Here is a 16,068-nt window from a genome sequence, read left to right on the forward strand (position 1 = left end):
GGTGCAGAATTCTCTCTTCTTGATTTCAGCACTAAAGAGCATCTGATGTGTTTCTTGTTGGTCTCTCTCAAGTCTGCCGCCCCCTCCTTCTTTTTGTCAATTTGAAAGATCAGCTCCTAATCCCATTAGGAGGTGCTTATCCAAACTATATTTGGATCAGCCTTCTCTTCTAGTGATAAGGATAAACCCTTATCTTATCTGCAGATTAGATTAACTTTATCCTAATCCCATTATGAGGTTTCTAGATCTGAATCACATTCAGATCTGGACTCTCTAATGATAGGATTAATACCCTATCCTAACTGCTAATCCATCTCAGAATTCGCCCCTTTAATTAACTAAATAAATAGCCCAATTCGAAATGGGATTTAGGCCCATCAAACTTATGTGCTCACTTAACCTTCCTAACTGCTGCCCAGTTGGGCTTCCTTGTATGGTGTGGGACCCAAGCATTGATCTACACATCAGCCACATGGGTTCGGCCCAACCTTTGTTACAAGGCCTGGTCGAATACACTGTTAAAGACAGTGAACCCCCTGAAACCCATCGAATGGGCTCTATGCGCCCAACACTTACCCTAAATGGTCCCTGGGCCAAGCCACCTTGTAGCACCCAGGGACTGTGGGCAGATGCAAGATTAGCCCATCAGGTATTATCCTCAATGGTCTTACACTTAACCTCTCAGCCCTTAATGATCATACACTGCCCGACAAGAGATGACCTCTCCCTCGGCTGCAAGGAACAGTGTTGCACTCTCCACTTATATGGATCCCGGGAATTAAAACCTTTTTGCAAACATTTTAAAAAGCATAATATATATATTTTTATATCTCATATAAAATATACTTTGTTTCCAACAGTGAGAGTGCATCCCCGATCATTATCTTTGACCGACAAAGGGGCTGATCCTGTCACAATGATCACCCACTCAGATGAATTCTCGGATTGTTCCAACATACCCAGGTTTTGTCCCCCGCTAAGGATCTCACTGATTGGTACATCAAAAACACCCCGATCCGACACCTAGTGCAGTATCATAATCGAGTCTAGGGGTCGGGTGTAACTTTCCAGTTTTGCCCATCAATCTCCAAAGTCCAGGGCAATACTGGAAATCTGGTCCAGTTCAAAGATTCAATTAATCTCACACTGTATGTGCCTAGGGACTCACCCCGGTAGCTGAGACAAGCCACCCCAACCGACTTGGTGGCACCACACTGTCAGCCTTGTCAGGATAGGTCTCCCCAGACCAACCCACTAGCTGTGAACATTCTAAACAAACACGAGTCTCAATAAATGTCCAGTTTAAAGGTATTACACAGAAACATACCAAGAGAACATGAATCAAATATGCACTTTTTTTCATTTACAATAAACTCATAAAGTACATCAATTTTGATTGAGGCTAGGGGCATACAAAACTATCTAACAACTCTGAGTGTATGAGAAGTGACCGGACCATATCCAATAAAGTCCTATTCCTCCTCTCCGAAACACCGTTAAGTTGTTGTGTAGCAGGAGGAGCTAATTGTGATACTATCCCATTGTCCTTTAAGTAGTCCCTGAATTCGTCAGAGATATACTCACCACCTCGATCTGATCGAAGGGCCTTAATTTCTCTCCCTAACTGTTTCTCGACCTTTTGTCTAAACTCTTAGAACTTTTCAAATGATTCAGACGTGTGTCTCATTAGGTACACGTAACCGTATCGTGAACAATCATCTGTGAAGGTGATGAAATACACGTGTTGATTTTGTGTCCTAACACTCAGGGGACTACATACATCAGTATGTATTAGGTCAAGTGTGCCCGTACATCTTTCAGGCTTACCGTTAAATGGTCGTTTCGTCATCTTGCCTTGTAGGCAAGGCTCACAAGTGGGAAGATCTTCTACAGTTAGAAAATCCAAAGGACCATCCTTTACCAACCTTGTGATTCGGTCAACACCAATGTGGCCAAGTCGATAATGCCACAGACACGTGGGATTAACTGTATCACGAGCTCTCTTCTTAGGGGTTTCAGCCGGTGTAGTTTCGGTTATATTAGTTTCTAGAGAAGGATGTAGAACATAGAGACCGTTCTCTAGTTCCCCATATGCGATGAATCTGTTGTTTCTTTTAATAGTAATCGTATTACTAAAGAAGACAGAATAACCATTTGCACACAGTTTTGAGACAGAAATCAAATTTCTCATTAAATTTTGTACATAAAGACAGTCTTTCAGTACAAATGTTCCTTCTCTAAAAATTAATTCCACGGTTCCTATGGCCGCGGCTGCAACAGTTGCAGTAGTCCCTAAGAAGAGTGTGACTTCTCTTTCACTCAGCCTTCTGCTTACCTTGAACCCCTGCAGTGAGTTACAAGCATGAGTTGAAGCCCCGGAGTCAATACACCAGGATGCAGAAACCATCAACAAATTGGTTTCTATAACACAAGTTTCGAAGTTACCTTTCTTGGATTCCAGGTAGACAGGACAGTTCCTTTTCCAGTGGCCGGTCTTCTTGTAGAAGTGACAGGCATCCGATGCCTTGTCTTTCTTCTACTTCTTGCTCTTAGTGGCTTTCTTCTGAGGCTTCTTTGCCTTCCTCTTTCTCTTGCCTGTCTTGCCAGTTTCAACAAGCATGGCTACAGGCTCATCCTTTCTAATCAGTTCTTCAGCTCTCTGCAACATATTGCTGAGCTCTTGTAAGCTGACATTCAGCTTGTTCATGTTATAGTTCATGATGAACGGATTAAAGGAAGGAGGCAAAGAGTTAAGGATAGCATCTATCGGGGTTGCAAGCTCCAGCCCGGATCCAAGAGCCTCCAGTTCGCTGATATATCCCATCATCCGAAGACAATGGTCGTGAACTTGTTGACCCTTGGACATTTGTGCGGTCATGAATTGTTTCAAGACCTTTTGTCGAGTGGAACGATTCTGCTCTTCATACATTGTCCTGAGACTGTCCTATATGTCTTTGACAAGTTCGATCTGATCGAACTGCCTTTGTATCGGGTTGTCCAAAGAGGCAATGATGTAACACCGGGCAAGGGAGTTTTTCTCCTCCCATTCTTGATAGTCTCTCCTTCGGGCCTCAAAAGCCCTATCACCCGGACGCTCCGGGGGAGGATTCTTTGCCACTTTGTCCAACTTTTCAGAAGCTAGGACCAGCATAAGGTTCTTGTACCAGTCAACATAGTTTGGGCCCTTCAAGTTGTTGTCATCAAGCAATTTTGCAAATGATCCGTTTGCCATTTTCTGATAAAAGAGCAAACATCAGTCCACAACCTCCTTTCTCAGTGACAGAGACTACGGGTTGTCTCTGAAATGTGGGAAATCACATAAGGTGCATGGAGCCAACTGTTTCAGCTGCATAACCCCACCACCTTTCTGTGAAGGATCACATCCACTCATCATATGAGTTTTCCCTTTGGCCTCTGTCAGACAAGGTTCAGAGCCGTTTTCAGGTAAACCTTTCTGTCCAATGAGTGTTTACCCATCATATTCGTGAACACCAAGGTATCGTGAGAGAGTTCTCATTTTCTGGTGAAGCCCCTCCCACATCGGTCTATGATGCCCCTATCATCTTATAAAACACTCAGACAAGCCCAACAGCAAATGGATAGCCCATTTTCTGGTGCGTTTCCTCATTACTGAAAGACCCATCCTCATGCTAATGATGGAAGGCCTTTAGAGAGTTCATCACATGAATCTCCCTATCACATGCACTCATATTAGCTAGAGGGAACAAAATTACGCCCTAGTTTGATTTAGGTCAATGGGCTCTATGGGCCCAACACTTACCCTAAGTGGTCCCTGGGCCAAGCCACCTTGTAACACACAGGGACTGTGGGCAGATGCAAGATTAGCCCATCAGGCATTATCCTCAATAGTTTTACACTTAACCTCTCAGCCCTTAATGATCATACACTGCCCGACAAGAGAGGACCTCTCCCTCGGCTGCAAGGAACAGTGTTGCACTCTCCACTTATATGGATCACGGGAATTAAAACATTTTGCAAATATTTTAGAAACCATAATATATATACTTTTATATCTCATATAAAATATACTTTGCAAAACAAATTTCAACGGTTGAAATCGACTGCCGGCAGTCTTGGTTTCCAACAGTGAGAGCGCATCCCCGATCATTACCTTTGTCCGACAAAGGGGCTGATCCTGTCACTATGATCACCCACTCAGATGAATTCTCGGATTGTCTCAACATACCTAGGTTTTGACCCCCGCTAAGGATCTCACTGATTGGTACATCAAAGACACCCCGATCCGACACCTAGTGCAGTATCATAATCGAGTCTAGGGGTCGGGTGTAACTTTCCAGTTTTGCCCATCAATCTCCAAGGTCTAGGGCAATACTGGAAATCTGGTCCAGTTCAAAGATTCAATTAATCCCACACTATATGTGCCTAGGGTCTCACCCCGGTAGCTGAGACAAGCCACCCCAACCGACTTGGTGGCACCACAGTGTCAGCCTTGTCAGGATAGGTCTCCCTAGACCGACCCACTGGCTGTAAACATTCTAAAATAACACAAGTCTCAATAAGTGTCAAGTTTAAGGGTATTACACAGAAACATACCAAAGGAACATGAATCAAATATGCACTTTTATTCATTTACAATAAACTCATAAAGTACATCAATTTTGATTGAAGCTAAGGGCATACAAAACTGTCTAACAGGTGGTACCCATCAGCTGGAACAGTCAAGGAACTTTTTGGGAGGTAATTCTTTGGATTAATTTAATTGGTATTCCTTGAAGTGCATGGTGTCTTCAAACCTTCATCACCATTGGAAATACTTTTGGAAGGTTCAGGAGGATTGATCATAAGAATAGGTTATGGGAGAAAACCTATGAGGAAAGAATCCTAATAGAAACTAAAAATAAAGAAGTAATTCTTACATCAATGCAGTTAATTTTAGCAGGAGAATACTTCAATATTGATCTAGTTGTAGAAGGGAAGGATCAAACGTGTTGCAAGGTAGTGTTTGACTTGTGTTTAACAGATGTGAGTTTGCAGGAACATCAGAGAAGACAAACAGTTGGAAAACCCAGTTTGAAGAGGAGAGTTTTACAAAAGGCAAAAAAGTAATTAGCAATAGGGACGAACAAGTTTCATAAAAAGAATAGCAGCAAACAAATTATTTCCAATGAACAAAGATGTTGCATAGGAAATTAGAGGAGATGAATGGTTGAGACCACACTAAAAAGGTATCTAGTACCAAGACTCATGCATCTGATAAATGAAATAAAAAGGGCAGTTGGAGGGCCCAAAGAAGAACTGGGCCAAGATATGGGCCTCAGGCTCATAGATATAACGTTAGAAATATAAGTAGAAGGCATTTGTAGGGTCACGCTACTGAAGTAAGGTGGAAGATCTAACAACCTAATAAATCCAGTAATACATATTGAAGGGACAAGGAGAAATAACCATGGTTTATAACCAAATAGAACAAAGATAATAAGCAAAGAAGAGTTGATATGGGAGAAGCTAACAAAGAAGTCCAGGCTGAAGATGATGCAGGCAATGCAGTGGCAAAACAGTAGACTGAGATCAGAAAGGAGATTGAAGAATGTGTTGTCTCAGGTTGTGGAAGGAAATCACATTCAAGAGATAGCTGAGGTGAAGGGTACAGAAGAATATGTTGAAGGTCCAAAGAGTACAGCTGTTAATTTTAATGAAGATGTACAAGTTGATGCAGAGAAGGTAGACAGCTCACATAATACAGATAAGGAGGTACTTAAAGGTTCTCTCTCAGTGAATCATAGGATGTCAAGGGCAACGAGTGGTGAAAGAGAAGATGAAGGCTTAAAATATAGTCTAAAAGATCAAGATATCCAAGAAAAGGCATCTGAAGCAAGAAAAGATGCTCCCTCTGGTTCTGGTAGAAGAGTTTAAAGAAGAAAATTCTACCGCACGAGACCAATAGAGGACAGTAATTCTGGGGAAGCTACTCTTGAAACTACAATAATTGGTCAAGATGGTGTAGTAGAGGCGCCTATAAATGAGGCAAGTAAAGTCAGAAGCGAAGTGGACTTAAAGGAGATCGTTAGGAGGAAAGTACAGATTAGGAAGAAGTTGGATATATTTCATTTGGGGTGGTTAAGAAGCAGCTAAGAGAATTTTTGAAAGCCTAGAGCAGAGTTCTCAAGGCGCCAAGGTGAACCTAGGCAATAGAGGAGCACCTTGTTGCCTAGTCACCTAGGTGAAATGTTTGTAAAATAAAAAAGTATAAATCCTAGGGTAGTTCCCTTAGGCTTCATAGTAATAAGCAGTGATGTTTAACTAATAATTACCATAATCCTCATGAAATAAGTATAAAGCCCATATCAAAAGATAGAAAATCAACATAATTATGAGAAGAAAAATAAGAAAGAAAGACATGCAAACCATAAGGGATGAGCCCTTGTTTTGATCCTAGCAAGAAGTCCTATTGGTTGCTCTTGTGTCTCAATTGGATAAAATCTTCAAATTATTGCTTACTTATCAATTCAAGTTTTAAAGTCCTAAAGTGTTCAAGACCATGTCACCGGCTTGTGTGTCGATTGAACCCAAACAAATAAGAAAATAATTAAAAGAAACTAGTATAAGAATAAAAGGGCACCCAATGCACGAGGCTCCCGCCAATGTGGGGTGTGGGGAGGGACAAATGTATGCAGCCTTATCCCTGCACATACAGAGAGGCTGTTTCCAAGATTTGAACCCCAGTCACCGAGATCACAATGGAGTAACCCAACCATTGCACCAAGGCCCACCCTCAAAGTAGTATAAGAATAATAATATTAATACTATAAATCCATAATATGAATAATTTAGACTAACAATACCTATTGTATTTTTTTCAAAAAGAAAAGGAAAAATTTATTAATCAAAAGATGGAGGAAGACATAGTTATCCATTGTAATACTATTAATAAAATAAAATAAAAATATAAAAATATTATGTGGTGTCTTACATATAAATATGTTGGTGTTTGGGTGTGGCAACCCTCCAAGAACACCTTATCACCTAGACATCACCTACGCACCCATCTAGGCATCACCTTGACAACTATGGCCTAGAGGAAAAAAGAAAGAAGAAAATTAAGATAAGTGGAGAGAAATAGGGAGGTGGTGGGAGATTTTGATGATTAAAGAATCAAAATTGTAAAAAATAAAAAGAAAAAAAAAATTGATATGATATGAAGGAACAAAAGCTGGGGATCTAATATTGGTGAGTTGAAGATGATAGAAGAAAAGGGTTTATCAGGTGGAAATAATTACTAGATGGGACCCAAAAGTTTTCACCAAAATAGAGGTTTTTAAAAGATTATTTTAATCAATTAAATTTCAGAGCAAAGAAGATGGAGAAAATTTGTTGCTAACCAATGTGCATGGTCCTAATGAAGAGACTGAGAGTATACTTTGGATGGAACTAGAAGAAATTGGGGAGCAACTTCAATATTGTTAGAAGAGTACATGAAATAAAAGGGGAGAGAGATCACAGACTATCTTCAGAGATAAGGATATTTGAAAACTTTATTTCATCAATGGGTTTGATTGATCCCTCAATGAATGACACAAGGTACACTTGGTCTAATGGACAAGAACTACCTACTATGCTTAGGGTGGATAGATTTCTATTTTCATCATCATAGGAGGAACTACATGTAGATTTGGTTCAAGATGCCTTGGTTAACCCTCTTTCCGACCATAAACCAATTTTATTAAGAGAATTTTTGGTGGAGAAGAGATTGGTGCTTTTTACAATTGAAAACATGTGGTTGAAGCATCCTGAATTTCTTCAATTAGTAGAAAATTGGTGGGAAGAATTAAGCATGAGAAGTGGTAGAACAAGAACACTTGTTGAAGTTACAAGATCTAAGAGGCAAGATTAGGAACTGGAACAAGAACTCATTTGGTAACATTGAAGTTAGTGGAAAGGAAATTCTAAGTAAAATGGTGCAGTTGAAGAGGATGGAGGAGTTGGGGCAACCAAGTAGAGTGGCCAAAGTAGAAAAAGAAGGATTTAAGGCAGGGATGACTGAGTTAATTCACAAGAAGAAGTGTATCGGAGGGGCAAATCTAGGGATTTGTGGAACAAGGCAGAAGACATAAGTATAGCACATTTCCACTATTATGCTAAAGCTAGGATAAAAACAGAATAGCATTTCAAGACTGAAGGTGGAGAGGGAGTGGTTGGTTAATCAAGAGGAAATTGTTCAAGCTACAGACATACAATCAAAAAAAAAAGAAAAGAAAAGATCCCATATGTTGAAGATAAAGAACAGTAGACTGGTAGAAGGTTATTAGTTTCACAATTTCCCATCAAGTCCTCTATTGGCTCTTATTCTCATGTTCCTACTCCCCCTCCTCCTCCTACTCATCCTCCCGCATTTTCTTCCCATCTTATTATCCAAAGGTGGTACTAGAGACAAAGACTCAGGGACATGCAAGTTGTTTCTACACCTTCAGATGAACCTCATGCACCTCCCATCACTACTAATGTAACAAGTCAGCCCTCTTCTACCACTTTCGATACCTTCCCTAACCTTGATCTCCCTATTGCTCTTCGCAAAGGCAAACAGAAATGTACAGCTCAATGCATTTCCAAACACCTGTCCTATAGCCTTCTTTCCCCTTCCTACTATTCCTTCCTTGCCTCTGTTTCCACACATGTGACTCCCAGATCTGTCCTAGAAGCCTTGTCCAAACCAAAACAAAGGGATGCTATGGAACAAGGCAGAAGACATAAGTACAGCACATTTCCACTATTATGCTAAAGCTAGGATAAAAACAGAATAGCATTTCAAGACTGAAGGTGGAGAGGGAGTGGTTGGTTAATCAAGAGGAAATTGTTCAAGCTACAGACATACAATCAAAAAAAAAAGAAAAGAAAAGATCCCATATGTTAAAGATAAAGAACAGTAGACTGGTAGAAGGTTATTAGTTTCACAATTTCCCATCAAGTCCTCTATTGGCTCTTATTCTCATGTTCCTACTCCCCCTCCTCCTCCTACTCATCCTCCCGCATTTTCTTCCCATCTTATTATCCAAAGGTGGTACTAGAGACAAAGACTCAGGGACATGCAAGTTGTTTCTACACCTTCAGATGAACCTCTTGCACCTCCCATCACTACTAATGTAACAAGTCAGCCCTCTTCTACCACTTTCGATACCTTCCCTAACCTTGATCTCCCTATTGCTCTTCGCAAAGGCAAACAGAAATGTACAGCTCAATGCATTTCCAAACACCTGTCCTATAGCCTTCTTTCCCCTTCCTACTATTCCTTCCTTGCCTCTGTTTCCACACATGTGACTCCCAGATCTGTCCTAGAAGCCTTGTCCAAACCAAAACAAAGGGATGCTATGGAACAAGGCAGAAGACATAAGTACAGCACATTTCCACTATTATGCTAAAGCTAGGATAAAAACAGAATAGCATTTCAAGACTGAAGGTGGAGAGGGAGTGGTTGGTTAATCAAGAGGAAATTGTTCAAGCTACAGACATACAATCAAAAAAAAAAGAAAAGAAAAGATCCCATATGTTGAAGATAAAGAACAGTAGACTGGTAGAAGGTTATTAGTTTCACAATTTCCCATCAAGTCCTCTATTGGCTCTTATTCTCATGTTCCTACTCCCCCTCCTCCTCCTACTCATCCTCCCGCATTTTCTTCCCATCTTATTATCCAAAGGTGGTACTAGAGACAAAGACTCAGGGACATGCAAGTTGTTTCTACACCTTCAGATGAACCTCTTGCACCTCCCATCACTACTAATGTAACAAGTCAGCCCTCTTCTACCACTTTCGATACCTTCCCTAACCTTGATCTCCCTATTGCTCTTCGCAAAGGCAAACAGAAATGTACAGCTCAATGCATTTCCAAACACCTGTCCTATAGCCTTCTTTCCCCTTCCTACTATTCCTTCCTTGCCTCTGTTTCCACACATGTGACTCCCAGATCTGTCCTAGAAGCCTTGTCCAAACCAAAACAAAGGGATGCTATGGAACAAGGCAGAAGACATAAGTACAGCACATTTCCACTATTATGCTAAAGCTAGGATAAAAACAGAATAGCATTTCAAGACTGAAGGTGGAGAGGGAGTGGTTGGTTAATCAAGAGGAAATTGTTCAAGCTACAGACATACAATCAAAAAAAAAAAGAAAAGAAAAGATCCCATATGTTGAAGATAAAGAACAGTAGACTGGTAGAAGGTTATTAGTTTCACAATCTCCCATCAAGTCCTCTATTGGCTCTTATTCTCATGTTCCTACTCCCCCTCCTCCTACTCATCCTCCCGCATTTTCTTCCCATCTTATTATCCAAAGGTGGTACTAGAGACAAAGACTAAGGGACATGCAAGTTGTTTCTACACCTTCAGATGAACCTCTTGCACCTCCCATCACTACTAATGTAACAAGTCAGCCCTCTTCTACCACTTTTGATACCTTCCCTAACCTTGATCTCCCTATTGCTCTTCGCAAAAGCAAACAGAAATGTACAGCTCAATGCATTTCCAAACACCTCTCCTATAGCCTTCTTTCCCCTTCCTACTATTCCTTCCTTGCCTCTGTTTCCACACATGTGACTCCCAGATCTGTCCTAGAAGCCTTGTCCAAACCAAAACAAAGGGATGCTATGGTGACTAAATTAGATGCTTTGCATAAGAACAATACCTGGGAAATTGTGGATTTGCCTAAGGGAAAGAAACCAGTTAGCTGTAAGTGGATGTTCACTATCAAGTATCATTCAGATGGTACTATTGAAAGATTTAAGGCCCGTTTGGTTGCTAAAGGATACACTCAGATGTATGGTGTTGACTACCTGGAAACTTTTGCCCCAATGGCCAAAATGATTTCAGTTCAAGTTTTGATATCTTTAGCTACTAATTTTCATTGGTCACTTCATCAATTCAATGTAAAAAATGTTTTCTTGAATGGGGACCTACACGAAGAGGTTTATATGTCTTTACCTCCAGGGGTGTATGGGAAGGAGATGCAAGGGAAGGTCCATAAACTAAAGAAGTCCCTTTATGGCCTTAAGCAATCTCCTAGAGCCTGGTTTAACAGATTTCGGGCTGCTCTTGTTACTTTTGGGTGCACAGACTCAGTCGGATCATACCCTGTTTGTTAAGAGGAGAGATTCCTTAGTGACCCTTCTAATTGTCTATGTTAATGATATTGTGGTTACTAGTAATGATACTCAGGAAGTTGTTCGTCTCAAAAGTTTTCTTAACATTGAGTTTGAAATTAAAGACTTGGGAGAAGTCAGATATTTCTTGGGAATTGAAGTTGCCAGATCTAAGGATGGTATTTTCATTTCTCAACGGAAGTATGTTCTTGATCTTCTTGCTGAGACTAGCAAACTAGGTGCCCAACCAGCTTCTACTCCAATAGACCTCAATCATAAGCTGTCAACTACTGATGGTGAACTATTGACTGGTAAGGGAGTGTTCCAGAGACTGGTTGGAAAGTTATTATACCTTTGCATGACTCGACCAAATATTTCCTATGCAGTTAGTGTAATTAACCAGTTCATGCATTCTCCTAGAGATACACATTTAGAAGTTGCTAAGAGGGTTCTATGCTATCTAAAAGGGACTCCAGGGAAAGGTATCTTGTTTGCTAAGCATAGACACATGAAGCTGGAAGCATAGACTGATGTTGCCTGGGCTGGATGTATTGATGATAGGAAGTCCTCTTCAGGTTACTGTGCTATGGTAGCAAGGGACATTGTATCGTGGAGTAAGAAGCAATTTGTAGTGGTTAGATCCTCAGCTGAAGCAAAGTACAGGGCAATGGCACATGGAGTTTTAGAACTTTTGTGGTTAAGTTCACTTTTAGAAGAACTAGGTATAGACTATGAGATGCCAATGATGTTATATTGTGACAACCAGGCCGCTATCAACATTGTGCATAGTCCTGTTCAACATGACAGAACTAAGCACATAGAAATTGACAGGCACTTTATACGAGAGAGTTGCTTCAGGAGAAGTCTGACTATCATTTATTGCTTCTGAAGAACAGTTGGCTGATGTTTTGACAAAAGGTGTTCCTAAAGGAAAGTTTGTTCACTATATAAGCAAGTTGGGCATGATTGATATCTATGTTCAGCTTGAGGGGGGTGTATAGAGACTGGGCCGAATGGGTCCTAGCCCATTAGTGTCTTATTGACTAATTCTTTCTTGTTATTCGTTCTTAATGGACCTTTTCTTAATGGGCCTTTAATTCTTGTTTATGTTTTCTAAGTATGCCGATGAGGTGGACGCCCACTTAAGGGCAGACCTGTAAATTATGTAACTTAAGTAAGATTAATAAAAGATTAGAGTGGGAAAAGAGGAGATTATCGAACTCCTTCTACTTTCTCCATTCTTCCTTCTTCTTCTTCTTGTCTTCTTCTTTTTCTCTACTTCTTTTGCTACAATCTAAATTATTCTACTATTTTTTATTGGTCTAAATCACATCTCTCCCCATTCCTTTCCTCCATAGACTTGAATGATTCCTTCGCAAACTCCTTCCTTCCCAAGAAGAATAGACCCAAAGTTCTGCTGACTTCCACTTCCTTATTCAGTCCTCCCCTGAATCCTCTTTCACCCCCCCCCCCTTTTCTCTGTTTTCTTATGAGGGAAAAGTTCTACATCTTTTCCTTTTGTAAGTTCTAACCTCACCCCCACTCTTACTTCCTACACCCTCTCTTCCCCCTCCCTCATTCCCTGCTCCTTTCTCCCCTTCTTTCTCCTCCACTAAACCATTATCCCCTTCTCCTCCTCTGTCCCTTCCCAGCTCTTCCTTGTCTCTTGTTTCATTTGCCCCTACAAACCCAATCACCTCATCTCCTTGACAGCTTTCCCCCTCTTCTTCAGCTCTAACTTCATCTCTTTCCTGCACAGTCCTAATCACCTCTCCACTATTCTCTTCTTCCATCGCCACTTTTTGCTCTAGAAAGTGTAGTGATGCGACAAATTGAGGAAATTAAGATGCAAAATGTCAAAGTATTAATAGAACTATAAGATACTAACATTCAAGATGTATTGGTCTATGCTAATAGTAAGACTAATTTGAAGCTTCTAACTCTAAGCCAGCTGAAAACATGAAGGATGAATCGGATATTCCAGTTGGCATTTCAGATCCAAGGTTTGTGCTGGGGAACACATTGAAGAATTATCAAAAGACAGGCAGACCCTTCAGTCAAGATGGTTATGGAAGGCAATTGTTCAAATAGACACACTTTTTTTCTTTTCTTAATAGATCAAATAGACACACTTATCAACACTAATAGTTCAAACAGATACTACATGAAAATCCTTTCTTGGTTATGTACAAGAAGTCTATCCTACAACCCATGTTTTTTGAAGCCACTTAAGAAATTTTCATAACTAGGGTTTGTTCTACCATAGGACCTAACAAACTTTCATCTTCAATTTCTTTAAAACCCAAGGACAAGTTTTTTTAACTAGGGGAGAATGATGCAAGAACCAATGAGTCACACATAGGTTTTCTTATTTCATATTTATTTATGGATTGTAGAGTTATTGCTGTTTTTAAGAGCCCAAAATTTACTTTAGGTGTTGGGGAAGAGAGGTATTGATGTTACTTTCAGTAGCCATCTTCTGATTGTTTGAGTCATTAGTAGTTTATCTAGTTAGATTAGAAGTTCTGCATTCCTAATTACATTAGGAATTGGTGTTCCTAATTAGATAAGTAGTCATACTAGCATGCCAGAGTCATTTTAGTAGGTTAGAGTCATGGTCCTAAGTCAAGTAGGATTTTTCTTATTTCTAGTTTTAAGTTATCTAAAACGTCTCTTATTTGAGTCCTAATTTAACTGGGATTCATCCAATTTCTAGCATTGCTTAGTTTGTTCCAGAGTAGGAAAACAAGCAAAAGTTGCTGGCCAACCTTCCCCACTTTGCCTATAAATATATTTTGACATCAAATAATAAATTTTGAGCTTTCTACTTCTAACACTTAAGTGATCTAATTTTCTCAATGGTGCTGATTCCTTCAAGAAGCTCTTTGGTGCTGACTCCAAATAGTTCTTCTAGCTGTTAGTTCCTGGACAAGTTCAGGTGCTAATTCGGTAATTCCTAGGTTATTTTTATCTTCTTTCTCTTTTTTCAGGTCCATACCACATCAACTATGACGAATAGAAAAACAGTCTAACTTCGTTAATCTGCAAGTATAGCTCAAAGAACTTCTTTTCCTGTTTTGTTTTGCTCTCTGCAAACTTAGTCTGAAAAGAAAATGAACCAGTATACAAGGACCTTAGCATAATTCATAAGGGTACACCAAAAGTGATTCATGGAAAGAGACTAAAACTACAACTTTTAATCATCAGAAACATATACCTCCCAACGATTTTGTACAACTGCCTCCTGTTTCTTTTTCGAGCTCAACAGTCCTGATGGTCTTAAACTGAAAGGTACAGCACAACAAACAAAATATATGAAAATCAGAAATGAATAAAGAAGAGTCTAAGTATTTCATGGAGCAATATATAATTTGGCTCACATATTTCAGTACTTTAACATCCAAGTACTTCAAAACCAAACAATTAATATGAAGGTCAAAGGATAGACCAACATTCTGCTTGACTTGTAACTCTAGTTTAACAGTGTAGCTTAACTGATTTAGATTTCAAATGAACAAACAATTGAAATTTTAACAGAAAAATGAAAAGAAACTCATTAAAGGGAAAGAATAAAATCAGGATAAGTTCAGATCAGTCTTTCATTTGTTGAAAATTTAAAAGAAGCATAAAAAGACTTGCATCTTGAGATGTATCTGAATTGTGAACTATAACTGAAATCATCAGAAGTGAGGTTCAATATTAAAATAATTAACAGATGATAAAAAGAGTATCCATAACATGTAATTATGAAAAGCTAAAGCATCTTACACTAATTTCTCTGGAATGTTCTTGGGCGAGAAAACTGGAGGTACCAGCATCATCAAATCCTCTAGATCAATGTCTATAAGACCACCCTTCTCTGTAAGATGGTATAAGAAAGAAGACAAAATAGAAGTTATTAATAAAACATCAAGTAAAATTAGTCTATGTTCCGAATTTTAAACCAAATACAGTATAAACTTCACCAAAGCGTGGTTCCACTTCTACCCAGCGTCTCTTCCTTCTGGCTACATCACCATGAACAGCAAGAACATGTTGGTAGTCTACCATTCCTTCAATAAGAAACCAGAACAACTCAGTTCTAGAAAACACAAAGGAGAAGGGAAAAAACAACATTTCTAGAAAGAAAGAGGTACAATAAGTACAAATATTTCCGTCCTAACCATTAAATTGATAAGCTTCAGAAACTCGAGCAACAATATCCGCATATAGATTTATCAACATTTTTTTATGCATCTGGACTTCTTTATCTTTATTAGAAGATGTCGATTCAATTTCAGGTAGATTCCTTTCTTCCACTTCTTTGGATTCACTATCACATGGAACTGGGACTGAACTAGTTGCATCTTTTGACAAACATTTAGACATGATACTGGAAGCTACAGCATTTTGGTCAGCAGAAAATTTCTTTTTTGATATTTTAAGAAGAAAACCACTACAGCGGTGAAGCTCCCCAAATGCAGGGTGTGAGTATGGGTCTTCAGGGCGGAAACGAAGTTCCAAGCAGTTTGATTGTGAACTGCGCACCTGCAATAGTGACAGGCACAGATTAGGAGAAAAAAAAAACTGAAAACTTCATATTTCTTTTCTTTCCAATAATAAAGAACCATTTTCCTCTATTTGTATCAGTAACTTGCCCTTTAACCATTTAAAAACAATGAACAAGTTAAGCACATCTACAATTAAAACAAAACCAGCATGAATTCTAATCTCTAAGTAGCACAAGACTTAAGCAACTTAGTAAAATTCTTCTGTTTCACAATTTATTTGCTATACCAACTTCCCAATTTTTGGCAGCAATTTGGTGATCATAATAAACAATAATAGCATAAACAGCAAAGACTTCACATAAAACTTCGGGGATAGTTCAAGGAGGAAATAAAGGTAACTGCAACTTTAAAATTGCGATACAAAAAAAAAGAAAAAAAAAACATGTATGCAAAATGCTGAATGGTCAAAA

The 16,068-nt window shown here is 39.3% G+C and overlaps 1 protein-coding gene across 1 annotated transcript in view; it reads right to left on the reverse strand.

Moving 5' to 3' along the window:
* LOC148874579 (uncharacterized) overlaps window positions 1-16,068 on the reverse strand; it is a 110,909-nt gene that overhangs the window by 93,760 nt on the left and 1,081 nt on the right. The window contains exons 2-5 of the mRNA XM_088966913.1: window positions 15,272-15,635; window positions 15,074-15,160; window positions 14,877-14,967; window positions 14,326-14,392 (exon numbers count right to left, since the gene is read on the reverse strand). Coding sequence (XP_088823039.1) covers window positions 14,326-14,392; window positions 14,877-14,967; window positions 15,074-15,160; window positions 15,272-15,635 — 609 coding nt within the window. The remainder of the gene's footprint in view (window positions 1-14,325; window positions 14,393-14,876; window positions 14,968-15,073; window positions 15,161-15,271; window positions 15,636-16,068) is intronic.

The sequence above is a fragment of the Nelumbo lutea genome, chromosome 1 (genome assembly GCF_056320005.1).
Source record: "Nelumbo lutea isolate HS-2025 chromosome 1, American lotus-T2T, whole genome shotgun sequence".
NCBI classification, from domain to species: Eukaryota; Viridiplantae; Streptophyta; class Magnoliopsida; order Proteales; family Nelumbonaceae; genus Nelumbo; species Nelumbo lutea.